Source organism: Chlorocebus sabaeus, chromosome 1 (genome assembly GCF_047675955.1).
Source record: "Chlorocebus sabaeus isolate Y175 chromosome 1, mChlSab1.0.hap1, whole genome shotgun sequence".
Classification (NCBI taxonomy): Eukaryota; Metazoa; Chordata; class Mammalia; order Primates; family Cercopithecidae; genus Chlorocebus; species Chlorocebus sabaeus.
The window spans coordinates 122,323,499-122,347,875 of NC_132904.1; the positions used below are offsets into that span (position 1 = coordinate 122,323,499).

The following is a 24,377-nucleotide window of genomic DNA, read 5'->3' on the forward strand; positions in this document are numbered from 1 at the left end:
ATCAAGGAAGACCCGCTGCTAATTGTCGCAAGGCATCACACTATCCTATGTGTCAGGTAAGGGATGGCAGCGAGAGATAATTATAATCAGATCTAATTAGTAATTATAACAGATCCTGACTAGAAATTGTTTTCAGTTAAATATTCCCAGAGAGGTGCTAATGGTCTCCAGGGCATGCCAAGTGTCACAGTCAGGAGGGGAAGGGGCCTGTGACCGCCTGGCACCCTGTGACGATAAGCAGAGGAGACTCAGTGATGAGAGGAATGGTGAGTCCATGGGGACACTGCCGACTGGCGTCCCGGTATCCTGCTTCCTGGGAGGAGCACCTTCCCTTGTGAACCTAAGGTTGAGTCCCCCTCCCACAGGGCCACCTTCGTGGGCCCTCAGTAAATGCAGGTTCTTCACAGGCTCAGGACCCCAAGCATGGAAACTTCTGGATCATTTAAGAAGCTGTGTGGGCCAGGTGCGGTGGCTCCGCCTGTAATCCCAGTACTTTGGGAGGCTGAGGTGGGTGGATCACCCGAGGTCATGAGTTTGAGACTAGCTTGGGCAACATGGCCAGCATTTAATACAAAAATTAGCCAGGTGTGGTGGCACACTTCTGTAATCCCAGCTACTCGGGAGGTAGACGCATGAGAATCACCTGAACCTGGGAGACAGAGGTTGCAGTGAGCGGAGATTGTGCCACTGCACCCCAGCCTGGGCAACAGAGCAAGACTCCATTTCCAAAAAAAAAAAAAAAAAAAAAACAAAACAAGCTGTGCGTTGCTCAGGCAGCATGGGATATTTCAGCTGGATTCATCATTGAACTGAATGGGATTAAAGGCTTTACCTAGGAGTCCCTGGCGAACAAAAATCAATCGGGTGACTCTCCGCCCCACTTTAGTGCCTCCTGCCCCGGGACTTTCCCGTTCTTTTTCATCTCTAGTAAGCGTCTGCAAACTCCCGGTTGCCCTACTTACTTTCTGTTAACAGGACCTAACTACCCAACACGTCCCTGCCTTCAGATTCATGCCCCATACTCTGCATGGTTCTGTTCCTGGGAACCTCGGATCAGGCGATGAGCTCTCTTAAATACCTAGGACGGCTCCACACTGCCCACAGTCAAATTCAAATGCTCTAGCGTGGCTCAAAGCCCTTTCCACTGAGCCTCATCCTCTTGACTAGCCGACGTCTGACTACACCTGCTCAAGCATTGCACGCCAAACACCCCAAACACTCCTGTTAGGGAGTGGGGGCTTCTGTCTTTCTGTGCCTTTGATTTTGTGACTATGATTGTGTTTTCACTTTCCAGCTGCTAAAACCCTACCCATTCTACCAAGGGAGAGTTCAGGAGTTACTGAAGTCTTGTGAGGTCATCCCAGATTTTCTGAGTTGAAATGAACACTTTCTCAGTATTGTGCTTATATAGGCGAGGGTTTCTTTTATCCTGCCTCGGACGGTAGTGAGTTGTTTATGTGTCTTCTCCCTCCTGTGGCTGTAAACTCCTTGAGGGCACAGAGGGCATTTTGCTATTTCTGCATCTTCCCATTGGGTCTGATACAATGCTTTTGCACATCGTAAGCATTTAATAAAGATTTGAAGGATAAACAAGTGAATGTATTAATGGGAGGCTTCTGCCCACTGACTGCACTGTGATTTCAATGTAAATGCTTCTGGGAAGCTGACCTCTAGTTCCCCAAGTCCAGACCCTTGAACCTGTCCTTATTATTAGACGTTGTTGGGTTGTTGGAGTATGATTAGGTGGAATTTGGCCAGAAGATCCAGGAATCTCAGCCTCCCCAAAGCCACCTGATATGAGGCTAGCGTCACTGAGGAGCTGTATTTTTAGTCTTATTTAATTTGAATTAATTTAAATTTAAATAGCCACTGTGGCTAGCGGCTTGGTGCATCTCAGCTGAGAGTCCTTGGAGACACCTCTATGTAGGGCAGCCTGGAGAGTCTAGACTCAAAGCCTGCTTGGTGTCAGGTGAGCCTGGCCACAAGTGACTCACATTAATTTAGTTGAAAAACAGGATATGGCCGGGTGCAGTTGCTCATGCCTGTAATCCCAGCACTTCGGGAGGCTGAGGCGAGCGGATCACTTGAGATCAGGAGTTCGAGACCAGCCTGATCAACACGGTGAAGCCCTGTCTCTACAAAAAGTACAAAAATTAGCTGGGCGTGGTGGCAGGCACATGTAATCCCAGCTACTTGGGAAGCTGAGGCAAGAGAATTGCCTGAACCCGGGAGGCAGAGGTTGCAGTGAGCTGAGATTGTGCCACTGTACTCCAGCCTGGGCAACAGAGTGAGACTCCATCTCAAAGGAAAAAAAAAAAAAAAAAAGAAAAACAGGATAATTTTCACTGCATTCTTATTTATTTCAGTGCTGATATCAGATCAGCATACTCATAACTCTCTGTTCACCAGAATGGGAGACTAAGTGGGGAGACACCACTCCCTGACCATGTGAGGAGTTCAAGTGTAATTTACTTCATTCACAGCCTCTCCAATGGCTGCTGCGGGTCTGTTGCATTTGTACACCTGTTTGCATCTGCACGCAGATCCCAAAATGTCAGCTTTTCCCCTTCTGACGCCCTCCACCTGCTGCCGAGATATCTCCTCGTAGCTTTCCTGGCTCTGCCTCTCCCCGCCTCCTCCTCTGGGTTTCATTTCCTTGCTGCAAGCCTTGTGGCAGGCAGGGTATCTTCAGCACACAGACACTACTGGGGGACAGCTGGGCCATCCCACACTTTGCTCTGCAGGTCTGAGGAGTCCAGGAGGACTCGGGGACGACTGGCTGAGGCTGCAGGCAGGAAACTCAGCTGGGTGAACCCAGGCAAACCCAGGAGTCAGCTTGGCTCTGGTCCCAGCCTGAATGCCTCAGTCGTAGTTCTAAAGCCTATTCATTTCCTCCATGTTCACATCTTTAAGAGGGGAAGACAGGGATGCAGAGGGAGAGGACCCAGTTTGGGGCCTGGGGTGCAGCCTTAGAGGCTGAGGAGGCTCTTCTGGGGAGCGAGGGTGCCCGGGAGAGGAAGGCAGAGTGTAGGATGTGCAGATTCTGCCGCAGCCCATCCCCGGTCCTGTTGATGTGCCACACATTGTAGGAAGCATTTTCATCCCAGGTGGTGCGAGACAGAGCTAGGATTTGAACCCAGGCTGTTCAACTCCAAGTTCTGGGCTCTTTAAAATAGGACAGCTATTAGCAGGGAAGGAACACACTGCCCACTCATCTGTGACAAATCAATTAATTTGTCCAAATTGCACTCATGCTTTCCACACTCAAACTCTCCTTAAAGCCTACACTTGCCAACTCGCCTGGCCATGGGCACTGCTTGTCTCTGCCTGCCTTTGCCTCCTTTTCCTGCTTCTGTTCCTAGTTCAACCCCCATCTGCATTGTGAGCTCCCTGAAGGCAGGTCTGTGTCTGCGGTGGGCCAGGTGAGGGGTGGAAAACGTCAATGCCAGAGACAGGTACACCCAGGTGCCAAGGTAAGCACTGGTGAGCGGGGACTGGTGGGCCACAAGGGAGCAGCCATTACATAATTGTTGGCAAACAGGCATAAGCTGACCATGTCTTTGTAAGAGAAGCCAGAAATCAGAATTTTTTTATATAAAACCCCCCAGAATCTTAAATGTGGATAATGAATGTAAAACACTCTGCAGCTGCTCCGGAAGCTAACCGGATCCATCCACGTGCCTGCCCTGGCCTGCTAATTGTCAGCTGCTGCGTATGAATCCAGGTTCAGCCATTCAAAAGTTCTCTGCCCACTTGAAAAGGGTCTCACCTTGGGCAGACCTCGTGGTGCCTCGCACAGGGGATGCATCCACCCACCGCACTGGACCAGCACACCAGCTGGGGAAGCAGTTTGAGAGCTCCTGGGACCTGTCCGGGCTGTGCTGCCCACAGCTCCTCCTCCACTCCTCCTGGCAAGAGGAGACAGGGCAGCTCCTCCAGCCCAGACACAGTCAGAAGAAGCTGTCCCTTCTGCGCGGGCACACCTCAGAGGGAAAGCAATTCAATTAAGCCCTGGTTCACAGTGAGTGCTAAAAACCTCCCTCCGGAGAACCATTTTCTGCTATAGATTTTTAAGACCAGCAGCTGGAGAATCACTCTTCCTTTTTCTCTTTTGGTGCTGTGTCTCTAGTCAATAAATAAGTGGGAAATAAAGGATTTGCAAGAAAATAGAATGCAGTCAAAAGGTAAATTGTGGGCTTAAAAGCCCCTAAGAGACTGGCACAGACTTGCAAGTGTTTCCTAGTTTGACGCCTTTTGCTTCTTTCTAAGCCCAGCTTCTGGCTCTCCGGTTTGTATCTCTGAAAGGTGATCTTTAAAACTGATTTCCTTCAGTTGCATTTCATTGGTGTAGAAACTAAGCAGGCTGTTGCATTACAGTAATAACATCAACATTTCACCCTACCTTGGCCTTAATTATTTTTCTGTCTTGCTGATGGAATCCATTTAATAAGATTTATAGGTGGCAAGGAGGTGGGGTGAGCTGGTGTGCGGCTCAGATAATCGGCCAAGCTGATTTCTCCCTCATTGGGTGTCACCAATATAAAAACATGAACTAAAAGCTTTGCAGTGCTTAAGTAATAATAATGTCAGCATTTCACCTGCCTCCCCTTAATTATTTTTCTCCCTCATTCTTGCCACCTGAACCTGTTTAGATAAGATTGCCACGCCGATAGAAACTAAGGGCTCTCATTCTCTTGGATAAGCTGCTGTTTTTCTACGGTTTGGTGTGAAAAGGGAGTGTTGCTGGCAGAAAGGTTCTCTCTCAGATCTTCCTGGTGGGGGTGTCAGAGCCTGTGGATCCTGGGTGGACCAAAGGCAGCAATGGAGTAGGGGGCAGACGGCTGTTAAGGTGGATGTGGGCACTCTGGTACTACCCTGGCCTAGGAGCAGAGGAGGGACCATCTCTAAACATCTGCTCTCTCCTCCAGACGCCCCTAGGGGATCCAGGCCGAGGTGAATGGGTTTCATTTGTTGAGGGGAAGGGGTTCTGATTATACAGCAAAAGGCAAGTCCCCGGTTTAGTGTAAAAAACGTTTGGGTAGCCCTAGCTTTACAACTAGTTAGCTGGATGGCCATGGGGAAAGAACCCAGCCCTTCTGAGCCATAGTTGCCTAAAAGCAAAGAGGTGGGTTGCTATGGACCGAATGTTTGTGATGGCCCCCAGCTGCAGTTAATATATTGCAACTGTAACCTCCATTGTGATGATGTGGGAGGTAATTAAGCTCATCAGGGTGGAACCCTCCTGATGGAATTAGTGCCCTTAAAAGAGGAAGAGAGAGGATCTCCCTCTCCCCCTCTCTCTCTCCCTCCCTCCCTCTCCCTCTCTCTCTCCCTCCCTCTCCCTCTCTCTCTCCCTCCCTCTCTCTCCCTCTTTCTTTCTCTCTCTTTCTCTCTCCCTCTCTCTCCATTCCTCTCTCTCTCTCTCTCCATTCCTCTCTCTCTCTCTCTCTCCATTCCTCGCTCTCTCTCTCTCTCTCCATTCCTCGCTCTCTCTCTCTCTCCATTCCTCGCTCTCTCTCTCTCTCCATTCCTCGCTCTCTCTCTCTCTCCATTCCGCGCTCTCTCTCTCCCGCGCTCGCTCGCGCTCTCTCCCGCGCTCTCTCTCTCTTTCTCTCTCTCTCCCCCCCTCTCTCTCCCTCTTTCTCTTTCTCCCTCTCCCTCTTTCTGTCATGCTGGCACTGAACTCAAACTTCCAGGCTCCAGACCGAGTCTGGAGAAATAAATGTTGTTTAAGCCGCCTAGTCTAGCATTTGTTATAGCAGCCTGAGCTAAGACACTGGTCTGGAATATCTTAAATTTTAAGCTTGAAACTTTTGGGGCCTTACTGAATGACTCCTTTGAGAATGTGAAATCTCTCCCCAGAAATGTGCACATATATTCTGAATATTGCATCCAACTTTGTAGCGATAAAAGGCCCCACACCAAAAACCTTGGCATCATCTGTGACCCCTCTCTTTCACACTAGCTGTCAGCTATCTCTGCTGCTACTATTCCAGCCTGAGTCCCTCATCTCTTCTCTGTATTACTGCAAGAGCCTCTTAACAGAGGCTCTTATCTTCCCTTGTCCTCTTACAGTCTCTTCTCAACCTAGCAGCCAGGGTGAGTCTTTTAAAATATCAGTCAGATCCCATCACTCCTCTATTTAGAACCCTTCCATGAGTGATTTTCTCTTTAAATAGAAATTTGGCTATAAGATCCACGGCTGACTTCTTTACTTCTATAAGTCTTTGTTTACACGAGGTCAGCTTCTAGAGGAAAAATATGAATTGACCTATATCAAGTAAAGAGATTGAACTAATAAAAATCTTCCCATAAAGAAAACCCTAGGCCCATTATTTGATAGGTGAATTCTATCAAATAATATCAATCCTTTATGAAATCTTCTAGAAAATGGAGGAATAAACACTTCCCTACTGATCCTACAAAACCAGTGTTACCTGATACTAAAGTCAGACGCACATTATAAGAAAAGAGAACTATAGATCATTGTCCATCATGAATTTAGATGAAAACCCTTTAAGATGTTAGCAAACTGAATCGAGCAACATATAAAAAAGATTATATGCCATGACCAAATGGGATTTTTATCCCAGGAATTCAAGGTTGGCTTAACATCTGAAAATCAATCTGTGTAATACACTATATTAATAGAATAATAAATAAATCTACATTATCATCTCAGTAGATGTAGAAAAAACATTTCACAAAACCCAACACCATTCGTAGTAAAAACTCTCAACAAAGTAGTAACAGACGAAAACTTCCTCAACCTGATATAGGTCACCAGTGAAACATTTTCTGCTAACATTATACTTTATAGTGAAAGATTGGATGCTTTCCCCTAAGATTGGAAACGAACCCAGAATGTCTGCTCTCACCATTTCTATTCAGCATTTTACTGTAAGTTCTAGCCAGTGCAATAAGACAAAAATGTATTAGGTTGAAAAAGACAAAGTAAAACTGTCTTTCTTCACAGACAAAATGCTCCTGTATGCAGAAAATCTTAAATTTACAAACAGCTATTAGGTTTAAAAAATGAGTTTATCAGCCAGGTGCGGTGGCTCACGCTTGTAATCACAGCACTTTGGGAGGCCAAGGTGGGCAGATCACTTGAGGCCAGAAGTTTGAGACCAGCCTGGCCAACATGGTGAAACCCCATCTCTCCTAAAAATACAAAAAATTAGCCAGGCATGGTGGTGGATGCCTGTAATCCCAGCTACTCAGGAGGCTGAGACAGAAGAATAACTTGAACCCAGGAGGCAGAGATTGCAGTGAGCTGAGATTGCGCCATTGCACTTCAGCCTGGGCAACAAGAGTGAAACTCTCTTAAAAAAAAAAAAAACAAAAAAAAAAAAAACAAAAAACAAAACAAACAAACAAACAAAAAACCAAAAAAGAGTTTAGCAAGATCTGAGAGTCATACACAAAAATTAATTGTGTGTGTGTATAGATACACCATATATATAAAATCTTAGCAGTGAACAATCTGAAAATGAAATTAAGAAAATTTCATTCACAGTAGCATCAAACAGAATAAAATGCTTAGGGATAAATTTATCAAAGGAAGTACAAGATATACACTGAAAACTAGAAAACACTGCTGAGAAAAATTGAAGACCTAAAAAAATAAAGAGGCATTCCATATTCATGAATGGGAATACTCAATATTGTTAAGGTGGCAATCCTAAACTCATCTGTAGCTTTCATGCAATTCCTATCAAAATTCCAGCAATCATTTTTTTTTTTTTTTTTGCAGATGTTGACAGACTAATCCTAAAATCCTATAAAAATGCAAAGGACCTAAAATAGCTGGAACCATTTTGAAATTCACTGTGGGAAAGGACAGTCTTTTTAAACAAATGATGTTGGAACAATTGGATATCTGTATGCAAAAATGAATTTAGTGTCTTCACAAATCACTAAAACTTAAAATGAATCAAGATTAAATATAAGAACTAAACTTGTAAAACTTATAGGAGAAAATATAGTAGTAAATTTTTGTGACCTTTGATTAGGCAGAGTTCTTAGAGACAATATCAAAAACATAATCTATAAGGAAAAAATTATCAATTGAACTTGATTAAATTAAAAGTTTTTGTGCTTCATAAGACTTCAAAAGTTTTGTGCTTCCATTAAGTAAAGGAAAAGGCAAGCTACAAACTGAGAGAAAATATTTGCAAGTCATATATCTGGTAAAGGACTTATATCCAAGCTATAAAGAATTCCTATAACATAGTAAGACATATGATTCAATTTAAAAATGGGCAATATATTTGAATAGACATTTCACCAAAGAAGATATACAAATGGGTAATTATCACATCAAAAGACGCTCAGTATCATTATTCATTAGGGGAATGCAAATTAAAACCGTAATGGAACACTGCTTTAAACCTGTAACAGTGTTGGCAAGGACGTAGAGAAACTGGAATGCTCATTTATTGCTGGTGGGAATGGATGCAGCCACTTTGGAAAACAGCATGGCAGTTTCTTAACAAGCTGAGCATAAACTTTCCATATTATGTAGCCATTCCACTACTAGGAATCTACTCATGAAAAGTGAAAACATACACCCACACACAGATTTGTTTGTGAATGTTCATAGCAACATTTTTGTTTTTTTGTTTTTTTTGTTTTTTTGGTATTTTTAGTAGAGATGGGATTTTGCCATGTTGGCCAAACTGGTCCTGAACTCCTGGCCTCAAGTGATCCACCCGTCTTGGCCTCCTAAAGTGCTGGGATTACAGGTGTAAGCCACCATACCTGGCCAGCAACATTCTTTATAATAGCCCCAAACTGGAAACAATCTGACTGACTGCCAACTAGTGAATGGATAAACAGAATGTGGTATATCCATATAATGGAATACTATTCAGCAATAAAAAGAAGTGAACTACAGATACATGCTGCAACACAGAAAAATCTCAAACATATTATTCCAAGAGAAAGGGGCCAGACACACAAGGCCACATACAATATGATTCTACTCGTACCATATATCCAGAAAAGGCAAATCTAAGAGAGAATCACTGCACTGGTTGCCTGAGACTGGGTGGAAGTGAGGATTGACAAGGGATCATTTTAGGGTGATGGAAGTGTTCTAATACTGGATTGTGGGGGTGTTTGCACAACTCTATAAATTTATTAAAAATAATTGAGTTGTACACTTAAAATGGATGAATTTAATGATATGTAGAGTTTACCCAAATAAAACTGTTAAAAAATAAGGGGAAAGAAAAAGACCACTTCCCCATGAAGTCTATTCCAACCTCTCAACACCTCCTTTCCCTAGGAAACCCAACCCCTCATACTGTGCTCTACTTTTTTGAACAGCATTGATCACCTTCTAATAGATTATGAAGTTTTCTTTTTATGTTTTTTGTCTGACTCCCTCTGCTACAATATGTTTCACAGAGGTAGGAGTTTTAAGTCTGTTTTCATTGCTAATGCATATTCCCGGAGTCTAGAACAGTACCTGGCATGTGGAAGATATATACATAGATGCTGAAAAATGAAATGAATGAAAATTCTTGACTAAAGGGCTCCTTCATCTCTAAAATTATCTAATCAAAGGTTTTTGAGGGTCTTTCTGGCATCTTGTGTTTCTTAGCAGAACTATTGCCCAAACCAAGTTGGCATTTTGGGCTGAACCTGGACACGAGACGGGGAAGTCCCAGGGGACCCTGGCTAGGGCTCGGCATTGTCTGGAAGAGTTAGAGGACCCGCTCTCCCTTGCCCATGGCGTGTGCAGCCTCTAGCTATTTCCTTTTTGTTGACCTCAGTTGACCCATCTTTAAAATGAGTTCTCTCCAGCAGCCTAGTGACTTCGTGTGTGTCTGTCTATGTGTGACAGACGGAAAGGGGGCGGTGGGATTGGGGTTAGGGCAGAGACAGTCCTTCCTAGGGGGTGGCTGTGTGGCCATCAGCTTTCTCCTCCCTTTCTTGCCTGCACCACTGAAGCTGCTGGGTGATCTCTCAGCTGCTAACATTGTTTCTGACATATTTTCACATGAAAACCTCTTCCTTTATATAAACATTTATAAACACCTGGATCGACTTGTGGAAGTGCGACACTTTTTTTGGAAACCGGTTTTTATGGGTCATGGGACTCAGCTATTTATTTTTGTGAGATGCAGGCTTCCGGGTGCCTGTGAACCTCCCCTTTGCAAAAACCTCCTTCACATGGACAGAACAATTTAGAGGCTCAGAGTGATGGAGAAAGATGCGGCTGATGGCCACCCAGAGGGTGATGCTGAATGGAAAGGCAAATAAATGCTGCGGGTCTCGGGGCTCCCCAGGTTCATCTGAGGAGGAGGGGCTGCCAGGAAGGGTTTTTGGAAGCCTTGGCTTTGCTCTTCGAGCTGACTCCCCAATTCCGTGAGCCCTAGTTCGGTGGCAGGCTTCGAGCAGGGCTCCTGGAGTTCCCAGGGGCTAGAAAGAAACCTGTATCATAGTCCATGATTTTAGGGGGAGTCAGGCAGCAGAGAGAGTGGAGTTTGGGAAAGACGAGGGGCATAATTGAGCATAAAGGGCAAGGGTTTCAGAGCCAGAAGCGCCTGCATTCAGATTCTGGTTCTTTACCTTTCTTGCGTGTGACCTTGGGCAAGTTAATGAGCCTCTGTGTCTTAGCTTCCCCGTCCTTAAAAGGGGACACAGGACCTGCCTGGCAGAGTTGGTCAGAGGGCAGATGAAGGCATGCGAGTGGGTTCCCCAGCACAGTGCCTGCCATAGAGTGGCAGCTCACCAGTGTCACCCTCGCCCTTCTCTCTTCTCTGCACTCAAGCAACTCACCTACTGCCCTTTGAGTGCATAGAAAGTGTGGCTGAACTTAGATCTCCTCATCCCTGCCTAGTGGGGCACACGCAGGGTGCAGCTCCTGGAGTCTCGGACCATCAGGATCTCTGAATGGGGGCTTTGAAGCTGTGTCCAGTCCCTGTCTTTCCTAGTACCTATCAGAACTTCTCGTGAGTGAAAACCAGTCTCCCAGACATGGGCATCTCATTTCTGATGAAGCCCCCAGCTTTTTGCTGATATCCTGCCACCGTTTCTCACCGTTTCATGGGACATACCTTCTGCTCCTGCTAGGGGCCCTCACTCACAAGCCCTGTTCTGCCTGGACTGATTTTCACCTTGCTATTTCACCCAGGTGAACTCTCAGGCCTGGAATGCCCTCACCCCTCCTTCGTACTAAATCACGTCTCTGCCACCCTCCTAGGTTGGCTTCAGGCGGAGTTCCTCCAGGAAGGTAGCTGTGTTGAACACCCACTGCCTGACCTTTTCACGTTCTGTCCAAACTCTGATACATCATTGTAGCTGGTATGTAGGTCATGAGGGTGACATTAGAAAGAACGTATTGGGTTCTCCAGCCTCTTTTTTTCTTTTTTCCCCCAGCCATTCTGTGTGTGTTCGTAAATGTGACATTCCCATGATGGACCCAGATTTTGCCGGCAGTTTGCAGAATGGTAAAGTTTTGAATCAAAGTCAACAGCTTCCAACTATCCGTCACTTTCCCGCCTTGTGGCATCCTGCCACCACAGAGGCACCAACATATCTCAGCACTCAAGCTGGGCCTGGTGTGGTAGCTCACACCTGTAATCCCAGCACTTTGGGAGGCCAAGGTGGGGGAATCACCTGAGGTCAGGAGTTCAAGACCAGCCTGTCCAGCACGGTGAACCCTTGTGTCTACTAAAAATACAAAATATTAGCTGGGCGTGGTGGTGCACACCTGTAATCCCAGGAGATTTGCAGGAGAATCACTTGAACCCGGGAGGCAGAGGTTGCAGTGAGCCGAGATTACACCACTGTACTGCAGCCTGGACTGGATGACAGAGTAAGACTCCGTCTCAAAAAAAAAAAAAAAAAGAAAACACACCACTCAAATTGAGAACTTTGGTTCTGGGCTAATATTTCACCTGGGGCTGAAATTGTCTTTGCAGAGCCTGCAACAAACTGTGCTCTGGGGACAGCTGGATAGGAAGGGAACATCTTTAAATGGTTCTGGCTCTCTTCTCTCTGAATCTTCCCCCGTCTCTTGGGCCAGCCCGTGACCTCACTCAGCTCCAGAACTGGCAGACTTGCTGCCATCATCTCATCTCTGGAGATGAATCCACTTCCTACCTATAGAAACAGGCATGCAAGAAAACTCAGCTTCTGCTTGACAACTCCCAGAGACAGGAAGCTTACTACTTAACTGAACTCTGTTAGTTTTAATTGTTGAGATAAGAAACGTCCTCCCTGGTGTTTTTCCTTTTCCTTCCTTCCTTCCTTCCTTCCTTCCTTCCTTCCTTCCTTCCTTCCTTCCTTCCTTCCTTCCTACAGGAAGGTTACTACTTAACTGAACTCTGTTAAATTGTTGAGATAAGAAACGTCCTCCCTGGTGTTTTCCTTTTCCTTCCTTCCTTCCTTCCTTCCTTCCTTCCTTCCTTCCTTCCTTCCTTCCTTCCTTCCTTCCTTCCTTCCTTCCTTCCTTTCTTTCCTTCCTACAGGAAGCTTACTACTTAACTGAACTCTGTTAAATTGTTGAGATAAGAAACATCCTCCCTGGTGTTTTTCCTTTTCCTTCCTTCCTTCCTTCCTTTCTTCCTTCCTTCCTTCCTTTTTTTTTTTTTTTTTTTGAGATAGGGGTCTCACTGTTGACTGGACACTGCACCCTTTGCCTCTTGGGTTCAGGCAATCCACCCGCCTCAGCCTCTCAAAGTGCTGGGATTACAGGTGTGAGCCACTGTGCCCAGGTAACTTGGCTCTGTTTCCATCTTCTGGAGCCACAGAGTAAATCTAATGTGCTAATTTAGATATTTGGGAGGGACCCTATTCCCCTACATCTTCTCTTTAGTGCGCTGAACCTCCTCATTTTAAAAAATTGTGTACACAGTATCTCTCTTGTGTCTTTTATAGGTGCTGCGTCCCTGTTAGACTTCAGGGACTTTGCACTGGCCATGGTGCTGACTGATTACAGGCTGCCTGGACCAAGGATTGGGTCTGGTGCTGCTGGAGATACTGCTCCTCTCTCTCTGCTGTTTCTCCTCTTCATCTACTCGCATCTCCCATGGCCTGAGTTAAATCATGACAGTTCTCTTGGTGCCTCCTGGGCTAGTGCACATAGGGAAGTAAATGGCTGAAGTTGGGAGGAGAGGAACACACAAGGGCCAATGCTGGGCATCCTGGAGATCTGCAGTGCTGTGTGTGTATATGTGTGTGTGTGTGTGTTTGTGTTGGAGCAGAACAGAGAGTTGTTGGTTGTGCCTCCATCTCTAGAGTCTGCAGGGATGTCACCAGGTATGCCACGATGAGAAGAGTGGTTTCAAGAGCTACACAGGCCAGGCGCAGTGGCTCACCCTGTAGTCTCAGCTACTCGGGAGGCTGAGGCAGGAGAATTGCTTGAACCCGGGAGGTGGAGGTTGCAGTGAGCTGAGATCGCGCCCCTGCTCTCCATGCTGGGCGACAGAGGGGAGACTCTGTCTCAAAAAAAGAAAAAAAGCTACACGAAGAGTGGACTCCCCAGGCTGCCCGGAGAGGCAGTGGGTCATGGGTCCGCAAACACCTCTCTCCACTGGACCTACAACACAGGTCCCATCACAGCAGCAAGATAACAAAGCTGTGGCCGTTCCCACTCCGAAGGCAGCAACGCATCTTTCCTCTGCAGAACCCTGACCACAGCTGTCAGTCCCGGCTCCCGGTTCACGGGCATTTCTCCTCTGCTTCTGTGGTGTCCTATCCTGCCCCGAAACAGTGGGAGCGCCCTTAGGCTCTGGCCCCTGCCCATCTTCCGGGACCTCTCTTTCTCCCAGGCTTGGCCTCTGCGAGTCTACTTTGGGTTGTGTGACTTCATCTCTAAACTCCCTCTGAGGATGACACCCCTCCCTCACCCCACTGGCTGCCGGGGGAAGGCTTCCATTTAGTGGCATTTTCCTTTCTCATTTCATGCTGTAATGGAGATTCATTGCCAGTTTTAAATCCATAATTTGCCGTGAAACCCTTGTTTTGGGCCCGGGCTGAGGTCGGAGCGGAGAAGTGGGTTATTTTTAGCCCTCAGGGGCTCCCTTTGCAGCTGCAGCTCCCCTTGGCTTCCCTCAGGGCAGGCCTCAGACAGCGTCCTGGGTCTGACACTCAGGATACCCAGGGAGCTGGAGCCGGGACGGGGGTGAACACTCACGTGGGACTGGCTGGCCTGCCCCTCCCTCAGTTGGCTCTGGCTCTCTTCCTCCTCCATTTCATGAGATGAGGGGGAATCAGTAGAGAAACAGGGCCTCACGCCGGTGAGTCTGTTCTTCCATTACCCCCTTCTTTCCTGGGCCTGACAAGGAGTGAGGGTCAGTACGTCAGTCCTCCAAGAATGTGTCCATTTCCTAACAGTGACTGATTCCCCTGGCCGAATGTTCTTGTGTCTTTCTATGGGGACAACACTAATGATTTGGCTCTGAGGCGTGTGTGTAAGTGTCCATGTGCGCCAGTGCATTTGTCCTTGAGGTGAAGCTGTCCATGTGTATATCCATATGCTTGATGCATACACAGGGAATCCCGTCCATGGCCAGTGGCCAGTGGGGCTTCCTGACTGAGGACCCCGGTAGGTCACCAGGATATAGGTGGGCTCTTGTCTGTGCTTTTGCAGGCTTGTGGGGATGTTGAAAGAGATATCCAGGCCGGAGGAGCAGCCGTATGAGGGGTAAGTGGGTAAGGGCCTCCCCTAGGCAGCTGCCCCCTGCATGTTATAGGAAGGTGGCTTAGATTTCACTTGTAGCCCTGGAGCTGATGGTTCCATGTCGAATGGCAGACACCCGAGGATCGAGGTCCTGACTTTTGCAAATCTCCACAGTCTGAGCTCACTCTTTGCTGAGCTGTTGAGCCTGCTCAGCATCTCCCAGGGTCACGCTTGGTTCCAGCAGTGGAAGGGTATATTATCCTTGCTCTCAGGAGGAAGGGAAGAGGCACTCAGGGAACGATGCACCTCATGCCCCACCCCCAAACCACGAGCAAGTGAGAGAGAATCACGGTCAACCTGCGAAGTGGGTTTATACTTCATCTCTCCTGCTACTGGCTCCACCAGGGAGAGGGCGGGCCCTGAGAGATTAAGCATCATCAGCCCATGTCTCACAGCTGGATGGTGGCAGGACTGGGGCAGGGGAGAATGTGTCCCAGCTTCCCAGTGAGGGCCCTTTGTCCTGCTTGGTTCTGGAGAATTTCCAATGCCCTGGGGATGGTGGTGACACACTCCAGGACTGCCCTGGGCTGTCCTGAAGAGCCTGTCTCTTGGTGATGGGGGTGCGGATACTGGGGCCAGGCAACAGCAGGAGGCTGAGCCCCTTCCATGAGCAGTAGACCCCGAGTGGGCTCCTAAGAACCTCCCTGCCTTCCCTTGTCCTGGTGTTGGGAGAAAAAGATCCTGGGGGGTGTGGGGGGCTGGCCCTGGGGATGGTCATTTGGGACACCACCCCCAGATTTCAGTGGCGAGTGAGCACTTGGATAGGCAGTGTCGAGCTTCTGGGCTCCTCCGGAAATCACCCATGGTGGCACCGGCTGGGATAGGGTGGGACTGTGTGTTCCTTGCATCAGGTCTTCTTCTTGGAGAGGCCGCTGCCTGCCCCTCTCCACACTCAGGCAGGGAAGGGAAAAGATGCGCTGAGTTTACCTCCATCTCTGAGGGATCCTTGCTTCCTCCAGGCCTTGGAAGTCATTTAATGTTTGAGTCTCCTGCCCCCACCTCATTTCCCAACATGAGGGATGGCCCCAGGCTGGGGAGAGTTTTGACATCCAGCCAGGCTGTGATGAGGATGGGAGATGGGGTGGGTAAAGAGATAGAGGCCATGCTTGCCCATGGCAACATGCATATTATGGGGACAGGCAGACTGGGGGGGTGACCTTGGAGTGCAGCAGGAGGGCAGGGCTGGGGCAACCTGCACACCTCAACTCAACAGCTGTAAGACCTCCAGGGAGACCTTCTATCTCATCTGGCCCCCAACAGCAACTACTCAGCATGGCATTATGGCATTGAACCCACAGGGTGGACCTCAGGGAGCTATAATGTAACTTAGAGGTGAGAGACTATATGTCAGCCTCAGATACCCTTGATGGCCCCCAGCTCTGCTCACTTTGTCACCTGCCCAGCAGGTGAGCTCCGAGTTAGATGGGAGGCTAAGGGGTGTCAGTGGCCAAAGGGAGAAGGAGGAGGGGAATCTGCTTCTGGCCCAGGGGATATGGGGGTGGTCTGGGCTACCAGGAAGGGAGCTGGGAGCGAGTTGGTGGCAGGGGTGGGGTGTGTAGGGGGAGCGAGAGGTCCAATAGCTCCGACACAGCTCCCGTGTGGAACCTCAGGAGATAAGGATGTTTTCTGCTTCTGTCTTCCGTCTCCGGCTTGTTTGTTACCCCTATTTGGGGATTATTGCAGGGTAATGAATGTGGCAGGAAACAGCCACACAGCACAAATGAGATACGGCACCTAAGACCAGGCCAGGGCCCACGCAAAACACGCTTAATAAGCAGATAAGGAAATCAATTCTGCCTTTCTTCCCAGGTGTGCTGCCTGCCGGGTAGTGCCTGCAGGAATCGCATCTTCCTGCCTTGCTTGATGCATGGAAAAGCTTCTCTAGGACACAGGGTCTGATCCCCCGGGATGCAGGGTTGCTTGTTGGTGTCTCATAACATTGTGCAATAATAGCAATAATGAAAACAGTTATAATACTAGCAGCCAATGCTCCTATGCCTTGCTGCATAACAGGCGCTATTCTGAGACGTGCTTTACATATATTATTTCATTAAATCCTCTCTATAACCCTGTGAAGGCAGCTATGATTATTTCCTTCATTTTACACAGAAAGAAATAGGCACAGAGTGGTTAAATAACTTGCTCAAGGTCACACCACTGGCAAAGTGATACAGCTAGGCTTCAAGTGCAGGCAACCTGGCTTCCAGAGGCTGGGTGCTTAGCCACAAAGCCACATTGCCTCTCCAACACAACACAACACAATTGTCATCCATGTTTGGGGTTTACTATCTGCCAGACTGTGTTCTCTGTGGTGAGGTTCAGTGTAAACTCCCCCTAAATTTCCCCTAAGCCTTGTTGTTTCAATTGCCATGAGGAACATTTACTGAACACCCAGTACGTGATTCTAGGCTGTGCTAGGCGTGAAGGATGAAAGATGCTCCCAAGAAACCCAGTGGGGGAAACAGACATGAAAACAGTTACTATCAGCATAGCACGTTGAGACCTGTGATCTCAAGGTGCATAAGGAGGCTGGGTGCGATGGCTCACGCCTGTAATCTCAGCACTTTAGGAGGTCGAGGTGGGTGGATCCCTTGAGCCCAGGAGTTCAAGACTGGCCTGAGCAAAATGGCGAAACCCTATTCCTACAAAAACAACAAAACGAAACAAACAAAAATTAGCTGGGTGAGGTGGTGCCTGCCTGTGGTCTCAGCTACTTGGGAGGCTGAGGTGGGAGGATCGCTTGAGCCAGGGAGGTCAAGGCTGCAGTGAGCTGTAATAGTGCCACTGCACTTTGGTCTGGATGACAGAGCAAGACCCTGTCTCAACAAAAAAGATGCCTAAGGAAGTGGAAAGGACCACAAGGGGGACACGCAGGCCATGTGGGCTCCAGAGAAGCTCCAGAGAAGGCCTCCTGGAGGAGGAGATGTCTAAGGTGAATCTTGACAGCTGAACACAAGTTAGCCAAGGAAAGAAAGGTAGGAAGGGCACTCCAGGAAGAAACACCGTGTGAACGAGGGCCCAGAGGCTTGGTGAGTGGAGGGAGATGCCAGCTGCTTGTTAGTGCGGGAGCAGGCTGGTGGTGGGTCTGAGGCTGGAGACACAGCTGGGGGCTGGCCTCGGGGGGCCTTGTTCGGCCTGGCAGGGAACTTGGGTTTTGTTCTGTGGGGACGCTTTCTCGCCCCTGAAGAGCCCCTCAGACTGTCTCCTACTGATTTGCCTTTTTATGTCAGGGTGACTATGGATGGGTTTCTTGCAACCAGTTTCTGGAAGAATGATTTAGAAGCCAGCACCCTCGGGGTCTGTTTCAGCTCTGCCTTCCCTTGCTGGCAGACTCTGAGTTATTTACCACTGTTCTCTGGACCCATCTCCCCGGAAGATGCATGGATGGGAGACTGGGGGAGGCTGCCAGTGCGGTGGGCTGAGGAGGCCCTGCAGCTCCGCTGGTAGAGCTGTGGCCAAGGGAGCTTGTGGTTTTGAAAAACAAACTAGCTAAGGACACGTCACAGATTGGACCTTATCTGTTTTCTTCTCCCAGTGTTTGGGGCTTGACATCATTTAAAAAGATGCCCTCTTTATTTGAATTGACTTAGTCTCCCTCTTAAATAATTCATGTTGATTTAGGAAGCTTTATTTCTAACGGGAGCCACAAGACAGCAGAGTTAATATTAGAACGGGCCAGGAAGAAGAGGGAAATGGGGAGGGAGACTGGGAAAAATGGCTCTCTTAATAATTAATCTGATGCCAGCACCCCCTCCTCCCACTTCTGATCCCCCCATCCTGTTCCACTTTTTCCTTTCCATAGCATTTATTACCACCTCACATCCTGCACGGCAATGCAATTTACGGTTTAATCTGTGCATCACTTATCGACCGCCTGCTCTCTGCCAGAATGCAAGCTCCACGAGGGCAAGGATGGTTTTCTCTTTCGTTTCCTGATGAATCCCACGTGTCTAGACTAGTGCTTGGCATATAATAGGTACTCAGTAAACATTTGTTGATCGAATCCTTGGTACCCATTTCCTGCCTGCCCGGGATGTCCCAACGCCTTGCTTCCCAAGTTCCAGGAAGTTGAAGGGATCAAGTGTGATGCCACCCTTACAACTCTGGCCCTGGGACAGTTTCCATATTTTTCAACCCTGGGATTCCTGCAGGTGGAAAAAGGAGCGTCTGTGTGTATATGTGTGTGTGTGCACAACTTTAAAATACAGGCGTGGTGGCTCACGCCTGTAATCCCAGCACTTTGGGAGGCCAAGACGGGTGGATCACTTGAGGTCAGGTGTTCAAGACCAGCCTGGGCAACATGGCTAAAAATGCAAACATTAGCCAGGTGTGGTGACACATGCCTATAATCCCAGCTACTCGGGAGGCTGCAGCAGGAGAACCCAGGAGGCAGAGGTTGCGGTGAGCTGAGATTGTGCCACTGCACTCCAGCCTGGGTGAGAGAGCCAGATTCCATCTCAAAAAAAGTGTATGACACTTCACTGTTAGTGATTGAGAGAGACAGAGTGTTTAATGCTTACAACAATTCTATGACTTTGGTATTTTTAACCCTCTATCTTATAGATGAAGAACCAGAAACTTCATTCATTCATTCAAAAAACCCTGCTCTGTGGCAAGGGCTGGTTATAGAGGCTTGAGCCAAAGAGGCCCAGTTCCAGCCTTAAGGACCTTGCCCAAGGTCACACAGTCAGTGAGCAGCAAGAGCATATCCTACTTCCTGGCCCAGGGCTCTTCCTGCCCCATCACAGCTCTCTCTGCGCATGTGCACCGCGGTCCTCTGATGCCCAACCAAGCTGAGTCTTTGGAGAGGGCTAGGTCTATGTGGAAGCTGGCTACAGAGGGGCAGTGGGGTAGGGGAGGGTGTCCTTTGCAGGGAGGACTAGGGTTGAGGTCCACAGACAGGGCCAGGACCCCAGGGCTGAACAGGGCTTGGAGAGGTCCCATCTCCCAGCCTTGAAGTGGGATGCTGTTTAAATCACCGTAATCAGTTTCCTTCTACGCCTTAGTTACCATGCCAGTCTCGGTTCCAGGGAGGGCTGACCCAATTTCCTGAAATAGTTGGTACAGCCTGTTGGACCCCTTACAGTGGAAGTCATGGCCTTTTGGGAGCGAGATAGCTCTCAGTGATCATCTTATTTACCACCACCTCTCATTCTACAGATGAGGAAACTGAGACCCAAGGTGAGAAACAAGGGCCACCATCACACAGCTAGATACTGGTAGGACCAAGACCACTGCCTCTAAGTCTAATGCTGTTTCCGTGACGAAGTGATTCTCCAGATGTTCTGCAGGTGGAAAGACGCCTGTCTTGACCCAAGCTGAGTCAAGGCAGAGTCCTTGGCAGCTGGCTGGGTCACAGAGGGCACGCAGCCTGACCGTTGATTGACCTAACCTAAAATCCCCAGTCTTTGCCTCTCTCAGCTTTGCAAACTCAACGCCTTCCCCCGTCTCTCTCTCCTCATTTCCTAGCTCCCTCCCTCTGCCTCCCGAGGTAGCAAATGCTCAGCTCCGAAGTTGCTCCTTGCCTGATTGCATCTGAGAGCTGGAAACACAACGCTAATTAATGTGTCTGTGACTCTAGGCTTGACTGCCAGGCCGAGTCCCCTGCCCTCCCTGGGGCCCGGCGGCTCTACGAGCTGGCCCTCTGGCTTCATCTGAGCACACTGCCGGCAGATGCATATTTTAACAATGCACATCTGTTGGCTATATAATCTCTCGTATTTGCCCTCCTCACTTGGTACTTTGATGGAAGACCCCCGGGGGCCTCCCTCTGTTCTAGCCAAAGTGTTTGCTTTGCAATTTTGCCGGAATACCATCTGATTCTGCTCTCGCATCTTCCGCAGGTTCTAATCAGGCTCTTGCTTTATTTAATTAAAAATCTATCTCAGGCAAATATAGACTAAATTAGGAAGCTCTCTCATTTCTGGAACACAGGGAAAGCAGCCCCCCTTGGGGAACTGGCTGGGACATTTTCCCAGGCTGAGATGTCACAGCAAAGCAGATGGGGTCTTGGTAGGGAACGTGGCTGGACCAAGGGGCAGAAACACCTCTCCCCTATCTGTGGGAACAGCCACTCTGTCCATCTACCTTCCCCAGACCAGGGGTCCCTTTCCAGCTGGCTGGGTCGACTGCTGCATTGGGGGCCTTCTTGCAGAGCAGTAGGTGGGGCGCTATACCCCAGGACACTCAGCCAGGCGGAGCCCTACAAGACCAGCTGGGGTGGGGACCTGGGAGTGTCCAGGGAGTCAGGGAGGACCACAGGCAGAGTGCTGGGAAGCACTGTCTTGCCTGGGGTTTTAGTTCATTCAGGATGAATGGTTTTTGTGGAGCTGCCTGAAAGGCTGATGGACAAGATGCTGGCTCAGCCTCCCTTTCTGGCTCTCAGGAATTTCACGGAGGGGACCCTGCTGGGGCACCATGGAAACTTCCTCTGCCCTCCTTCCGCTGATCTCCAGACTTGAATAAAACATCTCCCCCACACAAACCCAGCTCTGTGCCCAGAGGGCGGTGTCAGGCCATGCCACTGGAGAGGAAAGGGGAGCGAATGCCTTTTAGACATGACCTAAGACAAAACTGGGTCTGTTCAGATTGGATCCTGAGGCCCTGCTTTGAGAAGCCTGGCCCCTCACCAGCCAGACAGATGAGGTACTGCTGACATCTGGGAACAGAAGACTAGGCAAAGAGCTTGGAGCTGAAAAATCTGGAGTTGATTTTGAAGGTTTATTAAGCTGTGTCACCTCTTGTGAGTGCCTTTGCCTTTCTGAGTTTCCATTCTCTCATCTGTAAAACATTTGAAATAATCCGGACTTTTAATACGTTGGACTTTGTTACCTAACACAGAGCAGAGAGGAAAGGAAGTGTAGTGATCATGTCAGGACTGGGGAAGTCAACACAGCCTCAAGGATGAGATGTGGCTCCATCTATTTTTGGTCCCTGTGAAGTCAGAGGAGTGGACAATGCTCATGTTCCTGTGGTTCCAGCATCCTCTGGCCCCTCTAGAAGGTGTATGAGTCTGTAGAGGCAGATTCTTCTGAGGTGGGAGGGGCTGAGCCATCTCTGAAGATGAGGAGCCTACAACTTAGCAAATCTGTTCTGGCATTTTGCAATCCTCAAAATCAGAAATAATATGAGGCCCTAATTCTTCCTCCTCTCCTCCCACAACCCCCACACCACATGGCAGACTCATTCTCATTTTAGTCACCATCTTGGGAGAAATGAGAATGGCGCTGCTGCCTTTAATACCCCAATTACTCCTCGGAAGGCTCGCTTCCCGGCCATAGAATCCCAACTTATTTACCCCCGCCGGAACAGGTTGATTTTCTCATTCCTTTCATCGCGGGCCAGGGGAGATTTCAAAGGTTGCAGAAGGTTTCTGAGGCTGGCCCCAAGTTCCTCCCCTGCGTCTCAAGAAGCCAAGCTCCGAGCTTGGTAAGTGGTCCTCCAGGGCCTGTCTGCTGCACTGCTTGGAATAATCTGCCCTGGTGTCTTTGGCCGTGTAGATCTGAAGATAACCTGACACGCCTTTAAATATTTCATCTCTGAGCAGCCGCGTGCTTTAGCTGCCAGGAGAGGAGGCAGCACCCTAGCTGCTGACCCTGTTGTCGAACCTTCACAACAGCTGCTAAGGGGTGGGCCCGGGCTTTCCCACTTCCCTCCTGTACGCGTGCCTGGCACAGACTCTCATGTAAGGAGGCAGCGAGGTGAAGCCCTGGAGCCCTGGCCAGGAGCCCATGGGCCAAGCCCTTTGCATCTGTAGGCCTTGGTTTCTCACCTGGGGTAACAGTCCCTGTCCCACTGAGTAGTGTCAGGAACAGTGGAGGTCAAGTACGTGAAAGAGCCTGGAGAGCTACGGTGAACTGCTTGGCAAATGTGAGCTCTCATGACTTATGTGCAAGGCCTGGTTCCCAGCAGCCTCGATCCTCAGTAACCTTTGGCCAGAGGGGAGACTCCCAGGACTGAACTCTAAATCAGAACTAGGTGGTTTAAGAGGTCGCTGAGCCCAATCCCCTGCCTTCAGGTAGGATGATCCAGGAACGCTGGGCTCCTGGGAACATAAGATGAAGAGAGACCAAGGGGAAAAGTAGGATTTGGAATAAGGACCTGAAATGAATTTTCCTAGGAAGGCCCTGTCAGCCAGGATTCCTAGGGAGCAGTGAGGGGTGGAGAAGTCACAGGGGTCACCGGTGTCCACATGGATGCTAGAATCATGGCGAGACTCTCGTGCTGATTCTACAGAGAAGGTGGACAGATAGGGCTTTGTTAGCACTGGAGTGGGGGTCAGTTCAGAAAGAAGGGACCCACGGCCTGTGCCACATTCTTCCTGGCAAGGAGCCTGGCCTAGATAACGTGTGCAAAGCATGCTTTCTGATGGAATAAATAAGCACGTAGGAGCCCTAATTAGCTGCCTAAGGTACAATCAAACACACTGGAGTTGGACTGAGTCCGCTGGCACTGGCTGTCTGGTTTCCTAGGGAAAGAGCCTTCACTTGTCCCATTTGGGTGGGAAGGTGGGCATGGACCTTGTGGAAGCAGCAGTGTCTGGAGCCCTGTGGGATGATCCCCAGAGGGGAGTCTCTCCATGTCTGACCAAAAAAATACCCTCTTGGAGCTGAGCCCTTGGTGCTTCACGTAGTGTCCCTGCCCCGTGTGCAGATGGTTCTTACCCAGGACCGTGAGGCGTGCGGGGCGGGAGCGGATGGCGGCCTGGATGGCCTGACACTCGTACACCGCATCATCTTGCAGCTCTGCCCGCAGGATCTTCAGGTGGTGCTCCCCCGACAGGTGGTTTCCCACCACCAGGTACTGTGGGTAACCTGTGGAGACAACAGGCAGGTCAGGGAGCTGGGGCGGGGTGGAGGGGACTCCCATGACAAAGAGGCACAGAGTGGGGGACCCAAGCAGGGGCCATTCTATAAGGCTGGCAGATTGCTCAGGGCTCTGATCTCAGTTCAAGGAGCACAAATGCAAGAGCTTTCCCAAGGCATTGGTGCGTTCTCTCTCTCTCTCTCTCTCTCTCTCTCTCTCTCTCTCTCTCTCTCTCTCTCTGTGTGTGTGTATAAGGGCATTTTGTTTGTTTGTTTTTGAGACAGGGTCTTGCTGTGTCACTCAGGTTGAAGTATAGTGGCAGGATCATAGCTCTCTGCAGCCTCCACCTCCCAGACTCAAGCAATCCTCCCACCTCAGCCTCCCAAGTAACTGGGACTACAGGCATGTACCACCACGTTGGCTAATTTTTTTTTTTTTTAAATCTTTTGTAGAGATGGGGTCTCACTATGTTACCCTGGCTGGTCTTGAACTCCTGGACTTAGGCGGTTCTCCCTTCTCAGCCTCCCAAAGTTCTGGGATTATAGGCATGAGCCACCATGCCCAGCCATGTAAGGGTCTTGTTGGTTTCAAGTTTAGGAAAATCAGAGGAGCCACTGTTAGAGAGGAAAGAGGGAGAAGAGATGGAAATGCTAAGTGTGGACAGACACCGCTGGGTTATTATTCTGGAAAGTGGTGGGCTCAGCACTGTGGTCTACCGAGCAGACATGCATTTTGATAAGATAGAGTGGAGAGAGAGAGAGACAGACAGAGAGACCCAGGCTGAGAATTACAGAGATAAGACAGTCAGAGAGAGAAGGAAGGAAAAAGAGAAATATTTGGAAAAGGATCAAGAGTGACTTTGCAAAAAGTTTCG

The 24,377-nt window shown here is 48.9% G+C and overlaps 1 protein-coding gene across 3 annotated transcripts in view; it reads right to left on the reverse strand.

Moving 5' to 3' along the window:
• Positions 1 to 24,377, reverse strand: part of KIRREL3 (kirre like nephrin family adhesion molecule 3) — a 574,875-nt gene that overhangs the window by 73,845 nt on the left and 476,653 nt on the right. For all 3 annotated transcript variants that reach the window (XM_038004846.2, XM_038004845.2, XM_073022184.1), the window contains one exon: positions 23,362 to 23,511. In XM_038004846.2, coding sequence (XP_037860774.1) covers positions 23,362 to 23,511 — 150 coding nt within the window. The remainder of the gene's footprint in view (positions 1 to 23,361; positions 23,512 to 24,377) is intronic.